This window comes from Camelina sativa, chromosome 12 (assembly GCF_030686135.1).
Source record: "Camelina sativa cultivar CO46 ecotype springtype chromosome 12, ASM3068613v1".
NCBI lineage: Eukaryota > Viridiplantae > Streptophyta > Magnoliopsida > Brassicales > Brassicaceae > Camelina > Camelina sativa.
Genome location: NC_141891.1, coordinates 9,827,551 through 9,855,319, shown reverse-complemented (window position 1 = coordinate 9,855,319; position 27,769 = coordinate 9,827,551). Strand labels below are relative to the sequence as shown.

Sequence of the window (27,769 nt, the reverse complement as noted above, 5' to 3'; positions counted from 1 at the left end):
TCCAAAGCTTTAGCTTTGATTATCATAGCAATTTGCTAATCTGGTAAATTTGGTAATTATATCCAACAAAAGCCAACGAATTCGAAGATGCATATCGGCGAAAACGAAACCTTTCCTATAAAAGCCAGCCTCGGATTCAATATTCAATAAAACAATAAGAGTAACAACTTCTATGAAGAAAAATAAGAAGAGAACTAAAGAATAAGTTATATAAACCCCAATAGAATACCAATTTTAGATCAGCTCCAAGAACAATGCTTCTTGTTTGCTCGTTAAACCTACATCGTTTAGAGTCGATGAGCATTCCCCATCGCCAAAAGCATGCCGTGGAAAAGGCCTTACCTGTTTTTGATCATACAAACATTACCAACTAAGAATATAAAAAAGTCTCCAACGAAAAATTGAATATAGCATTTTTTTGGCCACAAACCACTTACCAGCCTGTAAGTGTTGGGCTTCACAACTCTACAGATGTCCATAAAGTCGAAAAGTGACTGCATATGAGAAAGAAGACATGCTTAGTGGTTTATAAGGTTTTTCATAGTGTCTGAGGATAAATGAAGCTGGTTTTGGGATACTCACTTGGAGTTTGTCGGATTTAAGGAACCGGCGACCATGGCGGGTGCCATCTGGCAATCTGACTTGAAGTGTAATGGCATTCTCTTCGCCTGCTGGTGGCTCCTGAGGCAGAGACGCTTCCTTGGTAACTAATTGCCTCTCCAGCTCCTAGTAAGAAAGATAAAAAATTGAGACTCATCCAAATACCGCATACAGCTTAGTACCTATGAGACTTCAAACCTAGTAGCGATGCTAGTTCTAACTAGTTTTTCGTAAATGCAAGAAAGTATAGACATCTTTTTTCTTGTTCCAAGAAAAATGGATTGGTTCCAAAGGTTCATGTGGTTTGGGTACTTTTTCTCCATCCAAGTGCAGGATCTTGGTAACCACTCAAAACATAACATTCGGGATAACCTGTTTACACACAGGAATAAAGAGACTCATGTATAACCAGAAGCGCACCTGTTCCTCTTCGACCTTCCTGCGAGCTTCTTCCTCCTTTCTCTTTTCTTCTTCAAGAGCTTCTACTCTAGCAGCTTCTTCTGCCAATCGACGAGCCTCAGCCTTTACCCTGTCAGCTTCCAGCGATGCAAGATACGCATCGTCCTACATGAGTTCAGATTTCAAAAAAGAAAAAACTTATCAATCCCTTCGAAAACCTAAAAGAGTGAAACTCTTTGCCCATTACTTCTATTCTTCATGTCACAAGGATAGATCAAATAAAAGTATTCTCCAGACAACTTTGGGGAGGAAAGAAACAAAAATATTCCTAACCTGCTGTTCTCGAATCAACCTTTGAGCTGTCAATGACGGTGAGGGTGGACGCTGTGTCCTTTGCGGATAAGATGGTGCATAAGGAACACGATATTCACTATTAGGAATGCTTCCAAACATGGCCGCCTCTAGCATGACAGCTTCATCATGTTCCTCAGACGAAATGCCTCCCCACTTAAACCAAACATGTAATAATAGTAATAGCTCAGCCACTGATTACTCTAGGATTCTTACTTGAAAGTAAAGGTAATCTGATTAATAAATATAGAACCAAACATATATGCTTCACTACCTCAGAAGGAAAACCATTGCCAGCATCAGGTGAATGAATAACTGCATCTTCTGCTTCAGGGCTCTGGGGACGATCATCATTACGTGGGGCCCGAGATCCAGAAACCGCACGTCTTGGTCTGTGCCTAACACGGGGTTCAATGAGTTCCTCGTCAACATAATCAGGGTCATAATCATCGTCATCGTCGTCATCATCATCATCTTCATCTTCATCGTCGTCATCATCATCATCATAATCCTCGTCATCATCATCGTCAGACAGTGAGCTAGGTGCTGCGAGTCTACACATGTAAAAACAATTTCTTGGGACATTTTCTAGGAAAAACAGAAGACAAACTGATGGACTACAAAAGGTGTTACAAAACAAAACAAAACAGAACAGAACAAACCTTCCATTTGAGGCTCGGGTACTCTGCTGTCCTGGAATAGAAAGAACTTCAGAGGTTTCTCTTTCTGAGGATGAAGCCTTCCAACCTTCACTGCGCAACAACACTTCTTCCTCTGCTGACTGCACTGTGACAGATTTTGCTACGTCAACATCATCTTCCATGCGAGAGTGATCATTTTCAGGCGACTGATTCTTTGGTACCTATACAACAATATAAACCACTGAATAAATCTTGTGACTTCAGAGGTAAACAGAAAACGAGCAGGCTATGCCTAATGCTTAAGTTTATATACTTTCCATTATCTTAAGCAAAACTTACCCCAGTCTCCATTTTTGAGGCCTCAATAGCAGCTCGAATCATTTCTTCTTCTATGTCATTTGATCGACCAGATGGCCCAGTGCTGTCCTTAACCTCTATAGGTATCTGCCTGACCCCTCTTGGAAGAGGTGGCATCGGAGAATCCCGGCGCGGGAAGGGGACCGTGGTTCTAGCTTCTGAGAGTGCTGGAGTCACATCACCATCTATATCCATTGCATCACCCTGAGGGATATTAGCTGGATTTTCATATAGTCTGCACAAAGATGATAAGAACGTGTCACACACATGCCTAAAAAAAAAACATGCAAGGTAGCAACAAAGATAAAAAGAGTGGGAGGAGGGCATACGAATTTTGATGTCCGTGATTATAGTATGCATTCACAGCTCTATTGAGATTCCCACGATATTCCTGCAACAAAGAAAGCATGTAAATTTTAGGCAAACACTAGGGATTAGCTACACCAAAACAAAAGCTACAAGTAAACTAAATTGTACATCAAGATGAGTTTTGAGAAGTTTGAAACTTCAACAATCAACTTAAACCCCTCAGCAAATTCAATAACCCTAAAAACAAAACTTTTCCCAACTTAAACCACATAATGTCACAATGCGTAGGTCACAGACTTGTTTTAGATATCAATGAACAAATTACCAAAATCGATAAGCTACACAGAGAAATAAAACAGCAGAAACCCTTCTAATAAAAACTTAATCCGATCATCGGGTGACCTAAATTTTAACAAAATCAACTTCAAAATTTCAACTTTTAACAATATAAGAGAACATATTTAGAAGAAAAAAGGAATTTTGATGATCAAATCCTAAAGTTACCACAAACAGAATTAAACAAAAATCAAAACAATAGAAGAAGAAGGAAGAAGAAGAAAAGTGTAGTGGAATCACCTCAAGCTTCCGAACGGCGACGGCATTGGAAGCGCCGGTGATGCTCATGAAGGTGTCGATTGCTTCCTGAGTGGGTGTCGCCATTATAGAGAAACCTTTGAGAGAGGAAGTATCGTCGCAGAGAAGATTTGTGTGTTTGAAAAGCTGGAGTGAAGGAGGAGGCAAAGAATTAACAATACTGTGTTTATCTAATTCCTAAATAAATAAATTGCAGTGTGGAAGAAGAAGAAGAAGATGAAGAATTGGATCGGCGACTCTCAGAGTTTTAAAGCCTTTTTTAGGTTCTTTTCCTTATTCTTTTTGTTTTTTTACTTTTTTTTTTGGTTTTTGGTTTAGATTTTATTTTAATTTAACTTTTATTCTCTTTGTAAATTTTCTTCGCTGTACGGTTCAGGAATCAGGATATTCCCATATTTAAGAATTAAGATAATATTTAGGTTTGGGGTATCCCAACCTTTACGAAAACAAAAAATAAAAAATAATTCGATTAAATATAGTTTATATATATATATTTGAGATTTTTTCAATTATAATATATTGGGTTCAATATTGTAAATTTCTTTACCTGATGCTTATTTACAGTTTTGTTACCACATATTTTTTAGGGTGGGCAAAATAACCGTTAACCAAATAACCGACCTAATCGAACCGAAAAAATCAAATTGAAGTTCCTTAAATAACTGAATGGTTAGTAAAATACTATATCCAAACTAACCGAAACTGAACCGAACCGAACCAAAAATTAAATGGTTAACCGAAATATCTAAAAACCTAGAATATAACCAAAATAATATACTTAATATTATACAAAACTATAAAATAAACTTAAAATATTAATTATTTCTACATTCAAAATAATTAAATACTTTAAATAATCAATATATTTAAATGTTATTATTTGAATTTACAAAGTTAAATACTATTTTGTAAAATCAGATTAATATTTTCCCCACTTTTTATATTTTTGTAAAGTATTTTTAGTTAATTTTGGTTATATTCGTTTATCTTACTTTTGGTTATATTTAGTTTATTTGGTTAATTTCAATATAATTTATGTTAGTTCTGGTTATCTCTTCAACTAACTGAACCAAAACCGAACCAAAAGAAACCAAACCAAACCAAACCGAAATTTCTAAAATATCTAAATGGTTATTATATTACTATATTCAAACTAACCGAAACCAAACACAACCGAACCGAAACCGAATGTCCAGTCTTATATTTTTTTTGTCAATTGCGGTAAATATATGGAAATATAAGCCTTAAGACGTAAAAGGGCTTTAGGCCCAACAAAAAAATCTTATAAAACCCATAACCAGAAACTCGCGCATGATGCTGCTATTTTTTTGGGGAGTTTGTAGAATTGTAGTCATTTTGGCTTTGGCTATTTCAATTTGTGTTCCAGGAACAATCAAGTGTTCAGATAAAACTGAAACAAATCCAGTTGACTTAATGACTTCAATTAAACTTGTCTTCCCCAAGTGTTTAATTATATATTCTACAATGATTTGAAGACTATTAATAATTGATTTTAAAAAAATATATAGAGTTGATTTGTTTATTCGACTTGAACTTTTTTAGTTAGAGAATGTAACTTACTAGAAAGGCCTATATCGATCAATGAAATCAAATTACACATGTCAAGGTCCCTTTTGATATTTTTTAGGGAGTGGCGGCGGCAACAAGAAAGGCTGTATCGTAATTTAAAGCTGTCATCAAGGTCAATTTCGTCAATCACCACTTTTAAATCCTGACAATTTCGTCTATCCTCGAAAATTCAAATCTTCCCTTACATAGGCAATTCCACAAGTGTCAGCAGCTCATTAGCTTAAAGACACGTGGCAGAATTTGAATGCGTCGGAGTGTTTAGTTATTAGCTGGGTTTGTTAATTATAACGTCACTAAGTAATTAAAGAAGCGGCTGAAAAATATAAGAAAATTAATAAACAAATGAGGAGCACAAGCTTGTCTTCGTCTATTTTAAATTACGTATAATTTTAATTTGTGGATTTTACCAGAGTCGGATCTTGATGCGACTGCTCAAACCAATTCTCCGGCGAGTACGATGGCCGGGAACAACTCGGATTCGAGTCTCTACCAGGTTTTGGTGGAGTGGTGTCAGAGAATGGAGACAAGCCAAGCGAGATTAAGAGAGGATGTTGATGACTTGTTGCTTCAGGAGGAGAGTCGAACCGGTAAGGAACCGACGGCGGAGTTGGAGACGGAAGCAGAGGCGGAGGCGGAGGCTGAGGCGGAACCGGCGGATTCCTGGGATAATCCGACGGCGACTTGGGAGAGAGCGGTTTCAGGATTCTATTTCGCTGATAGTGCGTATCGGACTTTGATGGATTCCATGGGACACGCGATTCATGTAACATCTGCTGCGTCTGGAGAAATTACTTTCTGGTGAGACTGATTACTTTCTTCGGTAGTGTTTGTTTGTAGATGGTTTTGGTTAAATTCAGGAAGGAGTGTAGTGTACTGTTCCATTGATTTGCCTTCTATGATCCGCTCTATTCTGATGAATTTAGTTTAGTTAATGAGTTTTACAAATGAAAATTCGAGATTAGAGTATCTGAATCTGCTTAGAAAAGAAGGTTCTGTAGATTAAGCAGTTAAACAAAGTTATAATTAGTGATTCTTTGTTTATGCAAGTGGTAATATATTATGTATTTCTCTGAGTGAAGAGATTTTTTTTTTTTTTTTTTTTGATATTTTAGGAGTCGTTCTGCTGAGAATCTTTACCACTGGTATGCTGAGGAAGTTGTTGGCTACAGAACGATTGATGTGCTTGTAACCGAAGAATACCGTAATTCCCTTACGGGTATCAGGAATAGGGTTTGCCGTGGAGAGACTTGGACTGGTCAGTTTCCGTTTCAGAAGAAAACTGGTGAATTATTCATGGCGTTGGTGACTAAAAGCCCTGTTTATGAAAATGGTGAGCTCGTTGGTGTTGTTACTGTCTCGAGTGATGCGACGCTTTTCAATAGGATGCATCCACTAAGTAACGAGCATCAGCAACAATCACATAGTAATAGACAGCAATCAAATTCGAGAAAGCACCAATGGCACCTTCCGAGGGCTCAGATTGCTGCACCACCACCGGTTCCAGTTGTCCCACAGTATTCATCAACTGTTTCAAACCTGGTAATTCTCGCATCCTGAGTGTTCGTAATTTTTTTGTCCCTTTTTAAAAAAAAATTATTGTGCAAGATGAATGATTGTTTGTTTCGCTGTTTCGTGCACAAACCAAGAAGGCGTCGAAGCTTCGACCACAGAGAAATGGAGATGATTCCGTCCATGCAAATCAGAATTCTAGGAGCCGAGATGAAAATGTCCCGGTTGTTGCTTCCACAACTTTCGAGAAGTATGGTTCACTGGTAAGTCTTTGTTGTCTACTTAAACGGGACACTTCTCATTAGAATGTCTTACTACAATTATTGTCTCAAGCTGAATCTACATATATACTAGTGTAGGCGGATAAGTTTTTGGGGAAGCTGCAAAGAAAGATTACTGGCAACCAAGGAAATGAAGATAATGAGCCTATCTTAGGAAATGGTATAAATAATTCAGCCTGTGGCAGTGGAGCTAGTTCCAAGGCTTCTAATGCAGTTACATATACGGCTTTCAGAGACAATGGCAATGGCAAACCAAAAAGGGCTGAAATTAGATTTTCAGATGTCTATGGGAATGGAGATGAGGATTTCAGTGATGTGATACATAATGGAGACCGCTTTCAGTATATTGGGAATCTGGGACAAAGGAAACCTCCCAGAGGACTAGAGAGTGGTTTGGTGTCTGGCATGCGGGGAACAAAAATGTCGGACCTAAATGGTGAGATTGAAGATGCTTGGAATACTCGTCCTAGTGGCGATCCCTTGCCAATTCTTGGAGTCAGCATCAATAAGCAACAAAGTCCTGCCAACCAAGGGAATAATAGATTCGTCACTGATTCGTCATGTGAGATACGATGGGAAGATTTACAACTTGGGGAGGAGGTCGGGAGAGGTGCATTTCGTTTACCAGAGTCTTGCACTCATTTTCACGTTTAAGATATGCAAACTTCAGTTCAGATCTTTGTGTTCGATGTTTAAATCAGATTATGTTTTACATTTCCTCACAGGTTCATTTGCTGCGGTTCATCGTGGAGTTTGGAATGGCTCAGTAAGTTTTTTGTAATTTAAAGATGATTCAAAAATGGTTGCTGTATCAGTGCACATTGGTAATTAAGTAGTCCAATCTATCTGGATCAGGATGTTGCTATTAAGGTTTACTTCGAGGGTGATTACAATGCGATGACATTGACGGAGTGCAAAAAGGAGGTACGCATATTTACTTCCCTCTGCTATGCAAATGTTTAGAGAAATCATCTGTGCAAGACAAAATAAATCAGTTGGGATCAATATCATCAGATCAACATTATGAAGAAACTGAGACATCCGAATGTGCTGTTATTTATGGGAGCGGTTTGCACAGAAGAAAAATCTGCCATAGTCATGGAGTATATGCCAAGGTGAGATTATTGATCTCTGTATCTGGAAGTAATGTTGCTCGTTATCGATTGTGTTGTATAAATTACCCTGTATTCATTTACTTCTTTCCGGTTTTGGTGATTAGAGGGAGTCTCTTCAAAATACTACATAGTACGAATCAGCCATTGGACAAGAAACGTCGTCTAAGAATGGCCCTTGATGTTGTAAGACTCTGATCTTCCAAAGACCACCTCCCTCACAATGATAAAAAAACATATGAAAGGCTGAGCGAGTTCGGGTTCTCTATTGTTGTTGCAGGCTAGGGGAATGAATTACTTACATCGCAGAAATCCACCAATAGTACATAGAGACTTGAAATCGTCCAATCTACTCGTCGACAGAAACTGGAATGTCAAGGTACAAAGACTTCAGTTTACTCAAGTTGCATTCATGAATACTTGTCAAATGAGTTTATTACTGCATGTACTTACAACTCTTTCTTCCCTAGGTTGGAGACTTTGGGTTATCAAAGTGGAAGAACGCAACCTTCTTGAGTACTAAATCCGGGAAAGGAACTGTAATGTTTCTTAAATGCCATCTCTGGCTTTTTAATCCACCAAACATTCTTGGATTACTGTTACTAATCATTTTTCATCTTTTTCTAAGTGCAGCCGCAGTGGATGGCTCCTGAAGTTCTCAGAAGTGAACCTTCGAATGAGAAGTACGTTTGATATAATATGAACATACTAACCCTTTCTTGTTCTCTTTTTGACTATATTATTCGATAACTTGAACATTTCCTTGGAGTAAAAAAAAAACTCAATACTTTCGTTGTAAACTTGTAATAGGTGTGATGTGTTCAGCTTTGGAGTCATCTTATGGGAGCTAATGACTACTTTAATACCATGGGACCGTCTAAACTCTATTCAGGTACCTCTGGGAAATGATGTCCTTAGGAGAGTATAGCTTAATCATGATATTGTAATAATCTTAAGATTGTAATTCTATCAACTAATAATTAGGTTGTTGGAGTTGTCGGGTTCATGGATCGACGATTAGACTTACCTGAAGGATTAAATCCCCGGATCGCATCCATAATACAGGATTGCTGGCAAACGTAAGACTCATATGTATAAATTGTTTCATCGAATACATCTCAAAATTTTGGAACGGCGTTTATTTTTATAATCTTTGTTCTCTATCATTGGAACAGTGATCCAGCAAAGCGACCTTCGTTTGAGGAATTGATTAGTCAGATGATGAGTCTCTTCCGCAAACCTGGGTCGGGTGCGCAAGAAGACGACGATTGAAGAAGGTAATGGTTCATGGTTTTAAAAGTTTACAAAGCATAATTGTCAAAAAAAAAGGAAAAAGTTTACAAAGCAAGGACGTGAAGAAAAAGAAAGCATCGTCCTGATCACTTACTATACAAATGTTTCATTGTATTATACCAAACTACTATATATTTTCAATATATGAAAAAGAAAGAGAAAGCAAAAATAGTTGAATCAAAGAAACGTACCCGTTACTAGTTAGTTAATTAGACTCAAGTTAGTGTGTTCTGTTCTGTTCTGTTTTGGAACGTCTACAGAAAGAGAACCTTGTTTTCCGATTAGTGGTAAAAGTTTGGTTCAATTCTCTGCAATAAAACTTGGTATGCTTTCGGCTTGAGAACGTCGGTTCGGTTTAGTTGTAAAATGGGGATTGAAGTTCAGCCAGAGGAGGACCCAGATGTAATTTATAAAACAAAAGGGGTGAAAAAGAGAATTAAGAGAAAAAAACAGAGAGATTTGGTGTCTTGTAGTGATTTGTATTGTAGTTGGTTTCTTTTCTTTTTATGGGGTAGAGAAGAGAGCAGGAAATGGAAGGAAGGGGTAAGGTGACTGAGTAGTGACAATTCGTAGCTTTGCTTCTTTTGCTTTTTTATTCTCTCATTACAGCTTCCCATCACTGCGTCGTCTGTAGCTTCTCAGCACCTAATATAAAAGAGTCAGAAGCCTAAATACAACAATATTTTAAAAAATCTTGTAATTCTTAAATTCGGCATCTTGATATAGACGCAGTTGCATAAATTGTATTATTAAAAGAAATTAAAAAGATACATAGATGGGTCTATTATACCGTGTATGTGCATGCATGTGCGTGAAGAGAAGAAGTATTGAAAGGAAGAAAATTTTGGGGGTTGAAGATAATTGTCTGCTTGTCTGGTTAGGTCAGAACAAATCACATCGAGCTACATAGTAGTAATAGTTTACAATTCATGCTTGTGACCTCTAGACAAAAAAAACTTTTAAGACTTTTTTGTTGTTTGCCTTGTATGTATTTCGATGTTGTAACATTTTAGAATAGAGACATCTTTATCTTTTATATTGTGTGTGATTCATTGATTGATGACCGTGTCTATTTTACCAAGCGGAATCTTTTAGGGGATCGTAATATAGTGATATGCTGATAGCAGAAGTCATTGGAGAAGTCGCTATAAAAAAAAGTGGGAAAGTAATTTATATGACATGTTCTTCCGAACATTATTATAATTTATTTTCAGATACTTATTAGGGAATATGCACTAGATATCACAAAAAGCAAACTTAATTAAGAAACTACCATAGGACCTACAAGTCATTTTCTCTCCTCATATACAATTACTTTTATACCCATTACATATATTACATGCTATTTTTAAAAATATCATGTCATTTTGTTTTTTGAATGAAATTATATATTGGTTTGGGTTCACAAATGAAATTATTAGAGTTTAAATTTTACAATTAGAACGAAATTATATGTCGGTTTAGGTTCACAAATGAGATGGTTAGGGTTTAGATTTTACAATTAGAACAAAATTATATGTCGGTTTGAGTTCACAAATAAGATGGTTAGGGTTTAGATTTTACAATTAGAACAAAATTATATGTCAGTTTGGATACACAAATAAGGTTAGGGTTTAGATTTTACAATTAGAACGAAACTATATGTCAGTTTGGGTTCACAAATGAGATGGTTAGGGTTTCGATTTTACAATTATAACGAAATTATATGTCGGTTTGGATTCACAAATGAGATGGTTAAGGTTTAGATTTTACAATTAAAACGAAATTAGATGGTTAGGGTTTAGAATTTACAATTAAAATGAGACTATTTGTTGGTTTGGGTTTACGATTAATCATTTTTTAGTTCAATATAACATGTAAATTATAAATAATACATGCTATTTTTAAAAATCACATCAAATTTTTCACTTTTTCTATCTAACAATAAAACAAAAAAGGGTGATTGTGTCTTTTTACTCCATAAAACATGTGGGCCCTATGGTATTTACCTATAAAAAAAGGTCGTTGTGGTAGTTTCTTAATTTTTGTTCATATTTGTGCTATCTACTAATATTACCCTACTTATTATATATGTATTTGTTGTTAGTCATATATGTATGTGTGTAAATATATGTACATATTTTTGTTTTGGACCAATACATATTTTTGTTCTTAAAATAAAGTAGTTTGACAAAAAAAAATATATATATATCGAATAAAAGAAACAAAAATAGAGTAGGTTAAAGTTTCGTAGATGGAATCTTTACCTTTTTCTTTGAATGATATTGATTAGTAATGATTTGATGCTCATGATAAGAAATGATGCCAGTGTTGACTTAACAGAAAACATGACTAAACTCAGTACTAATTTGTGATGCTTGCAATGCTTTTTTTATCCGTCAGTAAAGGGTTCCTTTATTTAGGCTTAGTACTGATTCTAGTTCAGTTTACATAGTTTTAAAATTTTCTGTGACTGAAAAGTCCAATTCCAAAAAAGAAACGGAAAGTAAAGAAGAATAAACCAAATTAGAAAATGTCCCGCATGGCGTGAACGTGTGTGATCGCAAGTTCGCAACAGCTCACGAAACTAATCTTATCAAATGACTTTCATAATTTCTTTTGCAATCTCACTTCGAAAAGGGAAACCAAAATTTGGATGTTTCTTACTTAGTCATAAGATTTGGTGCACCTAATCTTTGTTAATAAATCATAGTTTTCGTTAATTGGTTCCTAATTCCTATCCAAATCTCTTTGCTTCAACTTGCATTATTACAATAACAATATAACATCAATATGTACTGCTTGCCAACAAAATGTTATTTTGGTAGGAAACAATAATACTTCCCGCTGATAATTTTTGACTATAATTAAATCTATACTATTTTATAGACAGAACGCGAAGAGACACGGTACGAACGAGTTCACACACGATAAGACATTGACCAAAGTCAACACAATCCGTAAAAAGCTGAAGAAGAACCACCGTCCACTCGTAGTCGACTACTAATACTATATTCTATATACGACGCTACTAAGAAAATTCATGTGGCCCTCCACATTTTGTACTTGTATATGACACATGGCTAAATCGCAACGGCCGTTTCGTCTGTATGTCTTCTTCCATCTCTCTGAGTCTTTGTCCTGTCTTTTTCTCATTGCATGGAGTCATGAGACATACCGAAGATTCCAGTGCGGATTAATTGTCGGTCCAATTCTTGTTTTCCTTTTTACGACTACGAGTTAGATTCTCTGAAGCCATACACGTGAACCATGGGATTCGTTATATACATACTATGAGACTTATCTTTATTAACAGTGTTTTTTCCTATCGACATGAAACATATGAAATGTTTACAACTCAACTTAGTATCCTAATTGTCTTAATGTCTTGTAATTAGTCAACTGCATGTCACGAAATCTGTAACAATAAGTACAAGTCCAAGATGATTTGCAATATAATTACCATTTTAGACATTTAATATTGGTACTCCCACTAACTATCTTTTGGTTTAGTGACTTGGTGGACATAATGGGTTATATATATACAATATTTGGTACAATCCATGTCGATAAGAATGATCCGTATCTAGTTTTAAAGCTAGATTAATAGTTTAGTTTACTTTAGGATTCTGCCATGGTATGAAATCCAATATCTACTAATATAGTTCAGACCCATCTCTCTTCGGAACAAATTAGAATACATGTTGTAGTTGTAGTTTAGATAACATATATACTTAAAAGTTAAAACTGGCTTCGTTGGGTTATTCTTTATTATTAGCAATAAATGGGTATGTCCTTAGACCATCATTAGTGGAGTAACCCACCATGGTTACTCTCACAATATTTAATTATATAAATAATTATAAATTAAGTTAAGTAATTTTAAGAGAACATAAGCAAAATAACCCTATTACTAGAGAACCCCAAAGAGGTTACTCAAGCATTTACATATTATTTTTTCAATTTTTGTTTATTAATTATCAAACTTTAATTATCTAAAATGATAAAACAATTATTAAAAAATTTTATATTACACAAAATAGAAAACAATATTTTACAAACTTAAGAATATTACACATATTTTACAAAATTCATAAGTACAAAATATTTTATAAAATTCAAAATATTAAACATATTAAACAGAATTTGGAATAAGATTTATTGTGCGGTTGCACCAAATTTTTGCCAGATATGCTCAATCAAGTCTTTTTGCAAAAGATCATGCATTTCTGTATCATGAACATCATTTCGAATGCCCATCATATTATGTAGATTTGTTGGCGTATCTGTAGAATATGATAAATCCACATGAGAACTTCCGCTTCGTTCTCCGTGATGGAATTCTGTTGGATCGTAGAAATTGTAGTCATGTCGTTCGTCTTCCACTATCATGTTATGCAGGATGATAGATGCTCTCATTATTTTTCCTATTTTTCCTTTATCCCAAAAAAGTGCGGGATTTTTCACGATTGCAAATCGAGCTTGCAAGACTCCAAATGCACGCTCTACATCTTTACGACATCCTTCTTGCCATTGAGCAAATAGTTTTGCTTTTCGACCACGTGGAAGTGTAATAGATTGGATGAAAGTTGCCCATTTGGGATAGATACCGTCCGTGAGGTAGTACGCCATTTTGTATTGCCGTCCATTGACAACGTATCTAACTCTCGGAGCTCGGCCCTCTAGGATATCATCAAACACCGGGGAGCGGTCCAAGACGTTGATATCATTTAACGAACCCGGTGGTCCAAAAAATGCGTGCCAAATCCATAAATCTTGTGATGCCACAGCCTCTAGTACGATTGACGGTTTACCAGATCTACGTGTATATTAAGGTTTGTTGGATCCATTTCGGGTTTTAGTGAAAGAGATGTGATACGAAAAGGGTTTGAAGAGAAGAAGTTAATGGTTTTTGTTATTGCTTAACATTGAGGGTTAATATTGAGCTCAATGTTAGCTGGTTAGGTTTTACTTTTAGTTGTACTTTTAAGTTTACATTGAAGTTTACTTTTAAAACAAGTGGGTTTAGGTTTTCAACATTAAGTTTTTACCTACACTACAACAACCACATTAAAACAACCTACGAACCCTATAACATCAATTACTGATTCGACAAGTACCTAATCTTACCTAAAGACACAACCAATTAAATTACAAACTCACACTCAACTACTTGATGAGATAAGACAAGAACACTCTCGGAAATTATAAACTCAATAATATAAACTAAGCACAAAGCAAACATAACACTATAACACTTCATGAAACCCAAACTCAAACCGAAACTCACACTCAAACACTTATCAAGTAAGACAACAACAAACGGTTCATGACTTATGAAAGCTACAAACAAAACACACAAAAAAGCTAGAGTACCATACCTTTTCAAATTAGAGAATCCAACCTCTGTTCCACATTGAGCATACCACTCCAAATCAAATTCATTTAGACCTCGCACAAAGCATGACAAAATAGTCAATATTAATCACACAGTTACATATACAATATATAACAAAAATAAGACAAACATAAAATAAAAATACAAACATTGATAGTTCTCAATGGAGATTAATCATCTTTTTTGGCTAAGAGATCAGTGGCAGCTTTGAATGGCTTCCACTCATGATACGCATCACAACAACAGAACATCACAACAACAAAAGCAGTCTTTGGTTTGGCCAAACTCCATAGGTCTCCAAGCGTGTCCTTGCAAAACCTGCAAAACAAACAATTGAACACTAAACTGTAATCATTCCATAACAACCTGTTTTGTTTCACCATCTCAAAAAAAAAAACCAACATACCAATGGATTTAATAAACAAACACAAGAGCGCTTGTAAATAAAAAAACAACACGCCAAAGGATTTATCAACCCAATCGATACTATAATCAGTTACTCTATCAACACAATCCATACTCTAATCGATAATCTAATCGGATACTCTCTAAAAACAATCGAATCAACACCCAAAACTAAAAGAAAAACATGCAATCAATCAGACAAGAGAAACATGCAATCAATCGGAGACCACCCAAACCTAAAAGAAAACATGCAATCAATCAGACAAGAGAAACATGCAATCAATCGGAGACCACCCAAACCTAAAACAAAACATGCAATCAATTAGACAAGAGAAACGAAGCTTCTCCCTCTGATTCGTTAGGGTTTGGACCTCGCCGTTAGCTTCAGGGCACCACCGTTGATGTCGATAAGAAACAGCCGCCGTCGATGTCAGATGTAATAACCCATTCGCCGATCTGGAAGCCATCGCCTCCGGGTAATCAACAAACAACCGGTTTATGCCGGAAAATTCAATGGATTCGACGAGAATCCAATGATTTCTCCGATTTCATCAAGAATCGCATAATCGCATCTTCTGTCGTTTCGAAACGAGAGAGAAGAGAAGAGAGAGAGACCGTCGGGAAGAAAGAAAAAGAAATGAGAAAAAAAAAATCTGGTTTTATTTTTAGGCACCAACCACTCATCACACGCCACGTATCGTTCTTAACCTGTTGCTCCAAATGCCTCCGACAGAAGCGATTCTTGCGTTAGTGGACCCATTATTGGGTTGTTTATTATTTTTTTGGGCCCCAAATGCTAAAGAAATCATCCGAGAAACACGAGTAATCATGCTCTTATGATCACTAAAAAATTAGTGGGTACTGAATACAATACAACCACTTATTTTAGAAATTACTTTCAATATTTGATATCTCTTATATAATATGAGAAGGTTTTTCTAACTTTGCTTGCCAATACGACACTTGGCGCTCTATATTTGTGACACATATCTTTCTCATTAATTTTAAAGTAAACATTTTTTTATATACTTCATTTTATTTATATCTTATATGGTGTTTACTTTTAAAATAATAAATTTCACATTGTTACAAAAATATATTTCTTTAAATTTTTAGTTTTAACATATAATATACTTCCTAATGAAAGCATATACCATATAACCTAATTAAAACAAAAAAAAAAGTTTTTCTACTTTTAAAATAAAAATTGAAGCCAAATTAATTTATGACAGACTAATTTAAAAATAGAAAATATGTTCTAATATATTTAAATTATCACATTGTATTCAATAATTATAAAATATGTTCTAATATATTTAAATTATCACATTGTATTCAATAATTATATATATTGTATTAAAGACACAACTCAGATAAAATTAAATTATATTTAATATTCTATAAGTTACAGTTTGATTGTCTTTAAAACACATGTACTAAAAGAAAATAAATATAACATAATTGCTTAATCACCCCATGAAATAATAGAAAACTATAGTTTCACAAAATAATTTAATGGTAATTATATTATTTATTTTAAAGTTATTAGAAAATAGAGATAATATATAATCTAAAAAACATTAAATTTGACACACTTTTCTTTACATGAATTTTTTACAAATTTTTATGCGAGATATAATATAAGATATTTCATAAATTTTTATGACATGAGCCATATTTTAATATGCATTATTCCAAAAAAATATATTAAGGGTGATTACAAGATTAGAGAGTAAATACTAGAGTATATGATAAATCGTGAATATACTTATTAGTTATTCAAAATAATCATTGGTAATTCTTCTGTTACCTTTTTAAAAACATTAAATTTGACACATTTTTCTTTTCATGAATTTTATCCAAAATTTAATATGAGATATAGTATAAGATATTTCAAAAAAATTTATGACATGAGCCATATTTTAATATGCATTATTCTAAAAAAAATTATATTAAGGGTGATTACAAGATTAGAGAGTACATACTGGAGCATATGATAAATCGTGAATACACTTATTAGTTATTCAAAATAATCATTGGTGATTCTTCTGCTACCTTTAAAAGAACATTAAATTTGATACATTTTCCTTTTCATGAATTTTATCCAAAATTTAATGCGAGATATAGTGTAAGATATTTTAAAAAAAAATTACGACATGACCCATATTTTAATATGCATTATTCCCAAAAATTTATATTAAGGGTGATTAAAAGAGTAAAGAGTAAATATTTCAAAATGATCATTGATGATTCTTCTGTTACTTTGGAAAACATATTGTCTAGATTCATAATCTCATTAGTATAGTACAAAATTCAAGTTTTAAAAGTTTAGTTTATTGATTGGATGAATTTGAGCCGGTCTGAATTTTTTTTCTCACATATCGTATTTTAAAATCATCAAAATCTGATGGAAAAGTCAACATATAGATATTATAAGTTCAAGTATAGTTAAATAAAAAAATTATTAGATATAAGTTAAAATAAATTAGAAATGTAGTTATGTCAGAAAAATAATTGGAATGTATCTATAGTTGATATTAATTTTTCTGATTTTGTCTTCCATTCCATCTACACCAATTGACATGTTGGAGAGTTCTTTTTTTTATAATTAAAAAACTATAATGAATAAGAATAGAGACAAGGACTTGAAAAATTCGAGAGAAATCGCGCGCGTGGTCCTCACTCGCGGCGATTTCTCTCTCAAAACTCTTTCTCTTCTGACCACAACCTCGTGCACCGTCGGTTGGGTTCTCCGTCGATTCCGGCGACGAAGAGGACCCGTGGCTCATGGTGCTTCATCCGTAAACCGATGCATCAGCCAGGCAAATCTCAAATCAAAATCAAGGGAGAAGTGGAGGGGAGAAGTTTATGCGCGGCGCTGTCGGTGAGAGCTCCACTGCCGGTGTAGCGACACAGATCAGAAGAAGGAGATCCACGGCGAGGAACGATTGAGGATGGTGGTTAGATCTGCGGACTGGAGATTCTGGAGGTTTCAATGCGCCGTTGTTCGATGGGGGAGGTCGTCTGCAGCAAGGCGGAGCTAAGCCACCGTTGAAGGTTTGCGGATCTACTCCCTACCGCTATTTCTCTCTCACGACTGAGCCTGGCTCTCCTCGACGAAGATAAGCTCGGTTATCTTCTTCCTCCTCCCCACGGCTCTACGGTGGCGGGATGGCAAACGGATCCTGGATCACCATCTCCGTTCGACTCACGGCGTCCAGGCACACCGGAGGTCCTGATCCGGTGTGTATCCGTAATCCATGGGCGGCGGCTCCAACAGAGTTCTTCTTTTGGGGAATTAGGGTTTCCTGAAACCGGTTAAGGGAAACCGAGTCGGTTTTGTAATCTGTGGTTTGTTTTGGTATGTTGTATTTCGGTTTAGGCCTTTAGAGGATTGTGATGGGCCTAAATCCGGAAATAGCCCATTGGGCACTTATTTATATAAATTGAATACCCTTTAACAAAAAAAAAAAGAATAGAGACAAGAACCGATAAATAACCGATCATCACAGAAATATAACACATTTTAAGCATTCATATAGAGTTTCTAATTCACAAGAAATTTGTTAGGAGGCTAATTGAAGAAAATCAAACCATAGCAACATATATTGTGGAGTCAAAAAGAAAATCAAATATTAAGACTGAGTTAAAGAATATATAAAGTTGTAAAACCACTTGCAAAGAGATAAATATTTATCAATTATTTTTCTTTATGATTGAGACTAAAACTTAATTTTTATTTATTTATTTTCATAGTTAATGAGTTTCGCTAATAATTTTCTGGTTATAGAAATCTAGCAAATCATCATATAAGTCTTCACTGCATCCATATATTAAAGCTTTGGAAAAGATGTAGAGAAAGATGAAATTTATCTAGAAATATTTGTAAACTATTTCAATACTCAATTTTCGTTTTGAATGTCTGATAGATGGTCTCTACACAAACCTCATGTGTGCTAAGACTATCTCCAATATATATACTATTTTTTACTCTAAAATAGAGCATACTTTTTTCAATGTATATAAAATAGAGTTAGTATAAAAAAGTATTGTTGCATATAGAGTAATCCTACCATTTTCTCTATTTTAGAGTAAGATATAGAGTAGGGTTAGAGCAAATGTTACTCTATAACAGAGTATTGACTTTAAAATAGAGTAGGGTTGGAGATGCTCTAAGAACCTAACAATTTATCAAAAAACAATAAAATCCGAAACAACAAATTTTGAGGGATTTAATTACTTCAGTCCAAAAAAATTCTTATATGTTTTGTTTATTTTATTTTGCGTCCAAACATTAAGAACCATATATAAAGGAACACATATTAAACATTTTTTAAAAAATCATATTAAAAAAATCCAATTGAAAAATATATTTATAAATTTAAGGTATATCATAATTAATAAAAATAAAATTAAATATATCTCGCGCGAGTATATATATATGAGTGGCTATGTAGTTTTGTGAATTTGTATAACTACGTAATTTTCATTCGTACAACAATTTTTTTTTTTTTTTTTTTTTTTTTGCTAAATTGTAAATATTTCATTGAAAATGAAAAAAGTTTAGGTTACAATCCAAAGAATTGAAACCTATACATATGGTTTCATGGCAAAAAAAGTTTAAAAACATGAAAGCATAATACGGTAATTAAACCAAGTTTTCGGTCCATCTACTCAACCAAGCCAAGAAGCTTTGGGAACAAGATGAAGCGATGACGTTTATATTGTCCTTCCCGAATGAGTTGCAAAAGGTGAAGGGCTGATTGAGATTGTAAGACACCTCGATATGACTAATAACTAGCTATAGAAACCTTTCGCAGGAGGCCCGAGACCAAGCCGTCAACGGTAAAACTCCAAATCATCGATCACAAACTCCCCCTGCGTTATATGAGATTGATTTTTCGTTTCAATCCATGAGCTTTCTCAGAATGGAACCTCACACACCAAAAAAGCAAAAGGTGCAAGCTCCCTCTAACCAAGTTCATCCTCGAAGTCAGCAGCTCAGAGCAAAATAATACCATTCAATACTACACCAGAAGCCGATGGCCCTACTAGCTTCTCTATAACACAAACAAGTCGCAAGAAGAGGCGAGTACGCAAAGCAAAGCAATCTTCAAACAAAGGCAATAACAATAGGAAGCCACAACATAAACATGCCTTGAACCAAACCAAATAAATTGGTATACCTACGGAGTTCTCAAAAGAAGAGAAAAGCAAGCTATCACCGATAACTAATTCCTCTACTTATCAAACACCACGGCAGCTACACAAAGGAGCAAAAGACCAACTGATTCGATGAGGAAGCTTAACCAGCAAGGAGAAAGCAAGCTCCTAATAATCCTGCTACTGTCCTCAAGCAGAAGATGCCAACAGAGACATCATTCTCCTAAGTCAAGACTCACAAAAAAGATGAGGTAAAAGCAACCAAATAGTAGCCATGCTCTGAAAACCTATGTGAAGGAGGACCAGAAATGAGAGGCCGAGGCATCAGAAGCTCAAAAGAGTCGACGAACAACACCAACCAAGGCATCGAATCAACCACAGAGCCAAAGAAAGCCTCCCGAATCAAACTCCAACACACGAATTCGACACGAACGGAGTGGACAGAAGCTTCAAGCGTGTGGCAATAAGCTGTCCTCAAAGCAAACAAACCGACACATAGAAACCCTTACCTCCGGCAGACACGAGCCGAAACGCAGCGGTTAGACCAAGATAGATCTTGGAAAAAATGATTCCGAGCAAAGAGTACACGCTACACCACGACATAGCCAAGGATAGCACACTCGACCGCCGGAAACACCAGGAAGAAGGCGACCTGAAAACAGATCTACAAACACAGCTTGCTCTGCCGATTGAGATGCGAGACGCAAGGACTGGAAATCGGAGCCTCCACCTTCATCCACCGCCGTCTACAAGCAATGGAGGCAAAGACATGAGATTTTAGCCACCGAAAACGGCCGTCGCGCACGGCGGACCTTCAACACTCGCCACGAGAAACAGAGCCGAAACAATTCACCAGCGTCTTCAAGTGCAGGGGTGGATTCGGAACAAGTATCCTAGAGCCCTCTCACGGTGTCGGTCGTAACCGAACACCGGAGAGGCAAGATGTGGCGGATTAGGGTTGTTGCAGGAAATTACTTTGAGAGAGAAAACTTTTGTGCGCGTGGGGATACTTTAGAAAACTTAACAAACTTTTTTTTTTTTTTTCGTACAACAATATTACCAATCCCATCGAAACGAAAACAACTATTCATAGAATATTCGCTATACAGTCCAAATGCACATTAATGATCTGAAAGACAAGAGAAGGAAACTAACAAAACAAAAACACAAATATAAGAATTGTATACCAAATTCGATTTTTTCCCATGGAGCAAAACGACGTAACACCGGACGGCGCTATTCCGTAACGAGACGAAAAGAGGAGTTAGGGACCTCGAAAACGTGATCATTGAAGGAGATATTATTATAACGATAGGCCATTGGATTTTACGGCGAAGGAGAAGGACCCATATCAAAGTGACACCATCCGTAATGGGGTCCGTATATAGTTGTGGTCCTCCCCATGCATTTCTAATAAAAAGTATTGACGCTTTTTGTCATCTCTCTGTTCTTTAAGACTCCGTCATATTATTTCTTCAGATTCACATGACCAAAATAACTAGTGATGACATTTTCTTCTAAATAAATCTTACTTTTTTTTCTAGATTTGATTCCAGTGCGGTGCTTACGACGACAAAGATTTTATGCGATTTTAAAAAGAATTAGCTAAACCACAGAAAATAAATCTACAATTAAAGATTACCTTTGTAAAGGATAAGCCTTCCTAAACAGTTAATTTGAATGTTTGTCTCAAATTTAACAAAACTACAAAATGTTACTATAAGATGGCACATAAAACTACAAACTACAAAGTAGAAAATGATCAACAAGAGTTTCTTTTGAATAGTGTTAAGTAGTAGTTTTACCGACAAAGTAGAAACTTACAAAAGATGTAATAAGTTGGCGAAACATACGTATCCATGTTTTTGATTACTTGCTAGTTTTAGAAGATATCATAACGCTACAACGTTTTCTAAATATCAAAATGTCCCTAAAGTTACAAGTTATTTTTATCGACTCCTAATTTTTTTTCTTTTTTCTTTCTAAGTTACTATAGATTAGTGGATTTTTCCAAGTTCTTCACTAAAAACCACGGCCCTACTTGGATTAGTGGATTTATCTCAAAGTATATTATGATACATAAAGTATATTTTTATAAGATGATACTATTAGTCTATTAGTACTATATAACACGAGTGAGGGTTAATGCATGGAGGAAATTACTAGACGCAACTCAGGACTGAAATAAAATAAATAATAGTACTAAATAATATGGAGATTAACGAAATTTCCCGGGAAGAAATAATAGAAAGTGAGTAACGCACACGCGCGAGTGAGGGCGTTTGGTTACTAACCAGAACACTGTGTTCTACTACTGCTACGAGACTACTTAACTCTTTTTATTACAACAAAGCTCTCTTTTGTTTGGTCTCTCTCTCTTTCTCTATCTTTGCACTCTCTCTGCAAATAACTCCGGCGAAAAGAAACGTTGTCGTTTCATTCGTCAAGTACTAATAATAATGGGAAAAGCTTCACGGTGGTTTAAGAATCTATTCGGACTTAAGAAACCCGACCCGGGTTATTATCCCGATCCATCTTTCGAAACACCTTCTCGGTCTACTTCCTCCAATCCTAAACGCCGATGGAGCTTCGTCAAATCCAAACGCGAGAAAGATACCGTACCGCCGAATCACGTTTCTCCTCCTCTTCCGCATCCTCCGCTACCGAACTCGACGCCTCCACCGCCGTCTCTCCACCAATCGTCTCCGAGACGACGGAGGAAACAGAAGCCGACGTGGGAGGACGAGGGAGATGAAGATTCTGACAAGCACGCGATTGCCGTGGCCGCCGCGACTGCTGCTGTTGCTGAGGCTGCCGTCGCCGCCGCTAATGCTGCTGCTGCGGTCGTCAGGCTCACGAGCACGAGCGGGAGGTCGACGAGAAGTCCTGTTAAGACGCGTTTTAGCGACGGATACGACGACGTGGCGGCGCATGTTAGCAAGTTCGACGGTTACGGCCGCGACGGTCGTGAAGATCTTGCTGTGATTAAGATACAAGCAACGTTTCGTGGATATTTGGTAATTTTCTTTTCATTTCTTTAATTGATATGCTAATACAATTCTACTAATTCGACTCGTTTCTTAAAAATATGTTACAAATCTAAATCTATAGTTTCATAAAAAGAAATTTTTATACTACGAAGCTAAATTTGTCTTTGCCTGAAGCTTATAATAAACTTTTTTGTTACACAATTTCATAATGTTATTTTTAATTAGTACTACTATCAAAGTTATAAAAATGGTTATATAGATTTGTAAAAAATATTCACGGGGATTATCGTCCAGATAACAGTTTTCGATGTCGTAAACCTTCTGCTGCTTCCACTTCCCTAGACGAGTGATTAGACACATTAACCTTCTTCTATAGAGGCCACTTGAATATTCTTTGTATAATAATACTATAAAGTAATTTGCTTTGCGGATACCCAAAAACAAAATTGTACTAGTAGTATTTGCTTTTTCTTCTTAATTTTATATTAACCGGTTAATCGATTGATTGTTTTTCTGATCAACCGTCGATTGATTGTTTTTCTGTTCAACCGTCTCTAAAATTGATTCCGGTTCGAACCTTTTAAAAATTGTCAATCAAGCATACAAATTATTAGGAGTGTTTTTCCTATTGGTTATTATTGAATTGTCTTTCACTGGACTGGACCACTGTAATAACATGGTGAATGCTGCTGGCTGCTATAACTAGTCTATATTTCAGTTCATTCTCTATATTTTATAGCCTCTATTCTATGTAGTTAATATATATGTCTATTTATGTTGTGATGCATGCATGCCTATTGAACTTTGTACTTTATAGTTTATGGCGAATCCTTTTTTATAGTCTATATTTTTATTAGTGTATAGTAGTGTGTAAGACAATTCACACCCCGAATGTGTACTCATCGACATAAAAGTCGCATTGTTCATTAATAGTCGATTCATCTTTCTTCTCGTAGAGTGTGACTATACATGTAAATAGTTGGTTATGGTATTTATTTATTTATATCCCTCTATTTAATTTTTGTTGAATTTCAAAAGTTCAATTTGTTTTGGAAATGTCAACTTGTTATTTTCTTTTCTTATTCCACTTCCCTTTGGCGCCAACTTCTATCAAAACTCAAAAGTAATGCTTTTGAAAAATGCAATATGGTTTTGTGGTCCTGTCCATAATGGGAGGCTTGAAATATTCTCTGGTGATTATTGGCTTTCTCTCCAACTTAAAAGCAATTTGTGATTGTTTGTATAATTTAATTGTAGGCAAGGAGAGCGTTAAGGGCACTCAAGGGTTTGGTTAGGCTTCAAGCAATAGTTAGAGGCCATATCGAACGGAAGAGAATGTCAGTCCATCTGCGCAGGATGCATGCTTTGGTTCGGGCTCAGTCTCGTGTCCGTGCCAGTCGGGTTATTGTTACTCCTGAATCTTCCTCTTCGCAATCCAACAATACCAAATCTTCTCACTTCCAAAATCCCGTAAGCCTGGTTAATTAAATCCCTTAACATTGTTTCTTTTTAACCTAAAACATTTCTTTTAGTTTAAGGTTCCTTTTTAACAACTTCATTTTATCTTCAAGGGTCCACCTACGCCGGAAAAACTCGAGCATTCAATCTCTTCCCGCAGCTCCAAGCTTTCTCATTCTCATCTTTTTAAGGTATTAAACTTTGCTTATGGTCCTAATTTATATGTTTCTCACATTATTGAATCTATGTTAGTATGTTACTATGTTAGGCTTATCCATTTCCCATTTCATTATCTGTTTTTGTTTGTGACTTAAGAGATTAAACTAAGAGATTGGATTAAAATTTTCAGAGGTTTGGTTCTAAGGCTAGCGACAACAACAGACTCTATGCTACTCACAGAGAAACATTCTCAGCCATGAATGAAGAAGAAAAGATCCTTCAAATAGACAGGAAACACATCAGTTCTTACACAAGACGCAGCAGACCAGACATGTTCTACTCATCCCACCTTGTCCTAGACAACGCAGGCCGGTCTGAACCAGTTTTTGTTACGCCTTTTAGCTCGTCCTCGTCACATGAAGAGATCACAAGCCAGTTTTGCACTGCAGAGAACAGTCCTCAGATATACTCAGCGACTTCTAGAAGCAAACGCAGTACTTTCACTGCAAGTTCTATAGCACCGAGCGACTGCACAAAAAGCTGTTGTTACGGGGACCATCCAAGCTACATGGCTTGTACAGAGTCCTCTAGGGCTAAGTCCCGGTCCGTAAGTGCTCCAAAGTCTCGACCACAGTTATATTACGAGCGGTCTTCGTCTAAACGGTTTGGATTCGTGGATGTGCCATACATTGGTGACACGAAGTCAGGTCCATACTGTGGTGATATGAAGTCCGGTCCTCAGAAAGGTTCTGCTCTGCACACTAGTTTTATGAACAAGGCTTATCCCGGTTCAGGTCGGTTGGACCATCTTGGAATGCCAATTGGATATAGGTACTGAGAAACGTTGTTGGACTTGTTAACCTGGTTTTGTTGTAGATCAGTGGATTGAGCTTTACTGCTAATTTTCTTCGTCTGTAAGTTTGGAGTTAAGTGGATTTTAATCTAAATTGCAAATAGAACTTGCTTAATCAAATGTTGGCATCTCTATATAGCACTATCATTTGCCTAGATTGTAGCAATTTGTTTGTTTTCCAAAATATTTCTGAGTATGAAGGAAACAAAAAATCTAACTCTAAGAAAAATGAAAAGAAAATGTCATGTCCATTGGGATTTAGAGGAGTAGCTCAGTTTATGGCACCACTTACAATATCTGTTCAAGTTATCTCCTCTGAATAGTATCACCAACCCCGAAGCAAACCTGCACATTGGCCAGTTTATTAACACAATCAAAGGCTAAATATGTAGAGACAAAACAACTGTTCTGAAGCTTAACCAGAATGAGAAGAAGATGGTGGTAGTTGGTAACATGAAGGATTAAGAATGTTTGTGAATCTTACCCGGCGACAAAGACCATAGATGCAATTACGCAAAGCACAAGTTGACAAGTGTTGTACTTCGGTTTAACAATGGAACCAGGGATAAGAGAAACTCGGTTTTCATCCCATTCAAACTATGGATGAATCAAGAGGAGAAAGCCGAGAAGAAAACCACCTAAGAAACCTCCAATGTGAGCAAAATTATCGACAGGAGGAAGTGTTCCTAATCCTAAGTTAACACCAACAATCACCAAAAGCATTATCAGAGCCACACCCTACAAAAAATGAGAAAAAAATGAATCAACCAACCAAACAATTGTGAATACAGAGTTACTAAAATTAGATCATTCAGTGAGTGCATACCTTGTTGTCATAAGTAGTCCAATTGATTAACAACTCAGATAACATTGCTCCTAAGAGGCCAAACAAAGCACTTGAGGCGCCAACAGATATAGCATTTTGAACAAAAAGACAAGATAATATGCTCCCGCAGAAGCCAGATACAAGGTAGATCGTTCCAACTCGAACAAAACCAAACTGTTGTTCAAGACGAACTCCAATGAATGCAACACAACACATATTTGCTAACAAATGGATCACACCAGCGTGCAACCACATACATGTTAAGAGTCTCCAAACTTGACCCCTTTGAACTATTTTGCCCCAGGCCAAAGCTCCCATTTTCTCCAACCTGCCAAATTCACAGATCAATTCAAAACTGATCCAATGCATCCTTAAGAACCAAACCTTCCCAGAATACAAAACAGTGCTCTTCAGCTCAAGAATCAATCTTTTTTTTTTTGGCAAAATTTGGGGCTTTGACTAAAATCTGAAATCTACAATGCTAAAACCTCAAACCCAGATCATAAAAACTTAAACTTTGTAACGAAATCAAATTAGCTACAATGTTGTGAGAGAGAGAATGAAAGACTCACGTAGAAGAAGAAGGACCGAGAAGAGGATTGGACTTGAAAGACTCAAATGAGAATCTTCCCAGGAACTTTTTTGCTAGACATCGATGGCTATTGTGAGGGCAATCGTTGAAGTACATTACCACAATGAAAACGACGACGTTCCCGATTACCACCATTGGAATCACCCACGACTTCCATCGCACGTCAGGTCTCCTCGTCGTCTGGCCGCCGACGCTATGATCGTCTCTTCCTTCTTCAGGATCTGCTTCCGCCGTGGAAACCATCTCTGTCTTTATTATATAGCAATCTCTGCGAATCTTGAATATTTTTCTTTAGTATCAAAATTTGGGAACATTTCATCGTTTGAGCAAAAATTTGAAAAGAAAACTTCAAATTGTTACTTTTTTAAAAAAATATTTAAATAATAACTGCCAAATCGCATTAGACAGCGAACAGCGAGATATTTGCTGTCAGAGTAAAAAAAAAAAAAAATTGGTTTCGGGGAAAAGGGCCATTTCATACCCGTACACACTCCGAAAGTGCGAATTGCTACCTGTACAAATAAGGAGTGTCAATTTATATATGTACCCTAAGACATTTCAAATTTCATACCTATACTCACAAAATTGAGCCAATTTCACAGTCCACATTAACGGATTTAAGTCAACCGTTAGAGATGCTGACTCAGAATCCACGTGTGTATTTACTGCCATCGAAAATGCAAAACGACGTCGTTTTGTTTTCTTCGAAAAAAATTGTGGATTATCAACACACTAGTGGTTTGAACCTATGACCTCTTCCGTGTTTAGCGTAGGACTTAACCAGTTTATCTAACAACAATTCTCAAAAGAATCATACAAACTTATTGATATAAACCTAAAGTAGTATCCATCGATACAGAGAGCATAAGACTTAACCAACTGATCCCACAACAATACTCGGTTATAACAC

General features: G+C 36.0%; 4 protein-coding genes and 1 long non-coding RNA gene across 6 annotated transcripts; 2 read left to right on the top strand and 3 right to left on the bottom strand.

Annotated features, from left to right (window-relative positions):
- Window positions 1-94: 94 nt before the first annotated feature.
- LOC104731187 (plant UBX domain-containing protein 13-like) lies at window positions 95-3,618 on the bottom strand. The gene is made up of 10 exons (XM_010450481.2): window positions 3,234-3,618; window positions 2,678-2,739; window positions 2,331-2,583; window positions 2,013-2,212; window positions 1,625-1,904; window positions 1,333-1,506; window positions 1,021-1,164; window positions 583-726; window positions 438-494; window positions 95-342 (listed from the first exon to the last, which is right to left on the bottom strand). The coding sequence occupies exons 1-10, from the start codon at window positions 3,315-3,317 to the stop codon at window positions 235-237; spliced, it is 1,506 nt and encodes a 501-aa protein (XP_010448783.1). The 5' UTR covers window positions 3,318-3,618; the 3' UTR covers window positions 95-234.
- A 1,445-nt stretch (window positions 3,619-5,063) lies between these two features.
- Window positions 5,064-9,222, top strand: LOC104731186 (uncharacterized). 2 transcript variants are annotated; one of them, XM_010450480.3, is made up of 14 exons: window positions 5,064-5,639; window positions 5,954-6,380; window positions 6,491-6,613; window positions 6,710-7,241; window positions 7,357-7,397; window positions 7,487-7,555; window positions 7,646-7,746; window positions 7,851-7,929; window positions 8,024-8,122; window positions 8,214-8,282; window positions 8,377-8,426; window positions 8,554-8,635; window positions 8,728-8,822; window positions 8,919-9,222. In XM_010450480.3, the coding sequence occupies exons 1-14, from the start codon at window positions 5,299-5,301 to the stop codon at window positions 9,013-9,015; spliced, it is 2,205 nt and encodes a 734-aa protein (XP_010448782.1). In that variant the 5' UTR covers window positions 5,064-5,298; the 3' UTR covers window positions 9,016-9,222. The 2 variants fall into 2 exon arrangements, with proteins under 2 accessions (XP_010448782.1, XP_010448781.1); XM_010450479.3 differs by having other exon boundaries at window positions 5,137-5,639; window positions 6,488-6,613.
- A 3,805-nt stretch (window positions 9,223-13,027) lies between these two features.
- Window positions 13,028-14,811, bottom strand: LOC147930347 (uncharacterized). The gene is made up of 2 exons (XR_015575502.1): window positions 14,397-14,811; window positions 13,028-13,834 (listed from the first exon to the last, which is right to left on the bottom strand). It is a non-coding gene; the product is annotated as an uncharacterized LOC147930347 (long non-coding RNA).
- A 7,494-nt stretch (window positions 14,812-22,305) lies between these two features.
- On the top strand, window positions 22,306-25,561 carry LOC104731185 (protein IQ-DOMAIN 22-like). Its single transcript, XM_010450478.3, has 4 exons — window positions 22,306-22,998; window positions 24,229-24,441; window positions 24,543-24,620; window positions 24,779-25,561. The coding sequence occupies exons 1-4, from the start codon at window positions 22,441-22,443 to the stop codon at window positions 25,424-25,426; spliced, it is 1,497 nt and encodes a 498-aa protein (XP_010448780.1). The 5' UTR covers window positions 22,306-22,440; the 3' UTR covers window positions 25,427-25,561.
- On the bottom strand, window positions 25,549-27,309 carry LOC104731184 (RHOMBOID-like protein 7). The gene is made up of 4 exons (XM_010450477.3): window positions 26,840-27,309; window positions 26,268-26,595; window positions 25,926-26,179; window positions 25,549-25,786 (listed from the first exon to the last, which is right to left on the bottom strand). The coding sequence occupies exons 1-3, from the start codon at window positions 27,100-27,102 to the stop codon at window positions 26,039-26,041; spliced, it is 732 nt and encodes a 243-aa protein (XP_010448779.2). The 5' UTR covers window positions 27,103-27,309; the 3' UTR covers window positions 25,549-25,786; window positions 25,926-26,038.
- Window positions 27,310-27,769: the final 460 nt, after the last annotated feature.

Bases quoted from the DNA above. Each gene is read 5' to 3' on its own strand.
- LOC104731187 (XM_010450481.2), bottom strand. From the start codon at position 3,317: ATGGCGACACCCACTCAGGAAGCAATCGACACCTTCATGAGCATCACC. The intron at 2,740-3,233 runs GTGATTCCACTA...TCTTTGTTGCAG, and splicing joins TCGCCGTTCGGAAGCTTGAG to GAATATCGTGGGAATCTCAA. The intron at 727-1,020 runs GTGCGCTTCTGG...CTTTCTTACTAG, and splicing joins GGAAGGTCGAAGAGGAACAG to GAGCTGGAGAGGCAATTAGT.
- LOC104731186 (XM_010450479.3), top strand. From the start codon at position 5,299: ATGGCCGGGAACAACTCGGATTCGAGTCTCTACCAGGTTTTGGTGGAG. The intron at 6,614-6,709 runs GTAAGTCTTTGT...ATACTAGTGTAG, and splicing joins TCGAGAAGTATGGTTCACTG to GCGGATAAGTTTTTGGGGAA. The intron at 8,283-8,376 runs GTAATGTTTCTT...TTCTAAGTGCAG, and splicing joins CTAAATCCGGGAAAGGAACT to CCGCAGTGGATGGCTCCTGA.
- LOC104731185 (XM_010450478.3), top strand. From the start codon at position 22,441: ATGGGAAAAGCTTCACGGTGGTTTAAGAATCTATTCGGACTTAAGAAA. The intron at 22,999-24,228 runs GTAATTTTCTTT...ATTTAATTGTAG, and splicing joins CAACGTTTCGTGGATATTTG to GCAAGGAGAGCGTTAAGGGC. The intron at 24,442-24,542 runs GTAAGCCTGGTT...TTTATCTTCAAG, and splicing joins CTTCTCACTTCCAAAATCCC to GGTCCACCTACGCCGGAAAA.
- LOC104731184 (XM_010450477.3), bottom strand. From the start codon at position 27,102: ATGGTTTCCACGGCGGAAGCAGATCCTGAAGAAGGAAGAGACGATCAT. The intron at 26,596-26,839 runs GTGAGTCTTTCA...TGAATTTGGCAG, and splicing joins CTCGGTCCTTCTTCTTCTAC to GTTGGAGAAAATGGGAGCTT. The intron at 26,180-26,267 runs GTATGCACTCAC...CATTTTTTGTAG, and splicing joins GGACTACTTATGACAACAAG to GGTGTGGCTCTGATAATGCT.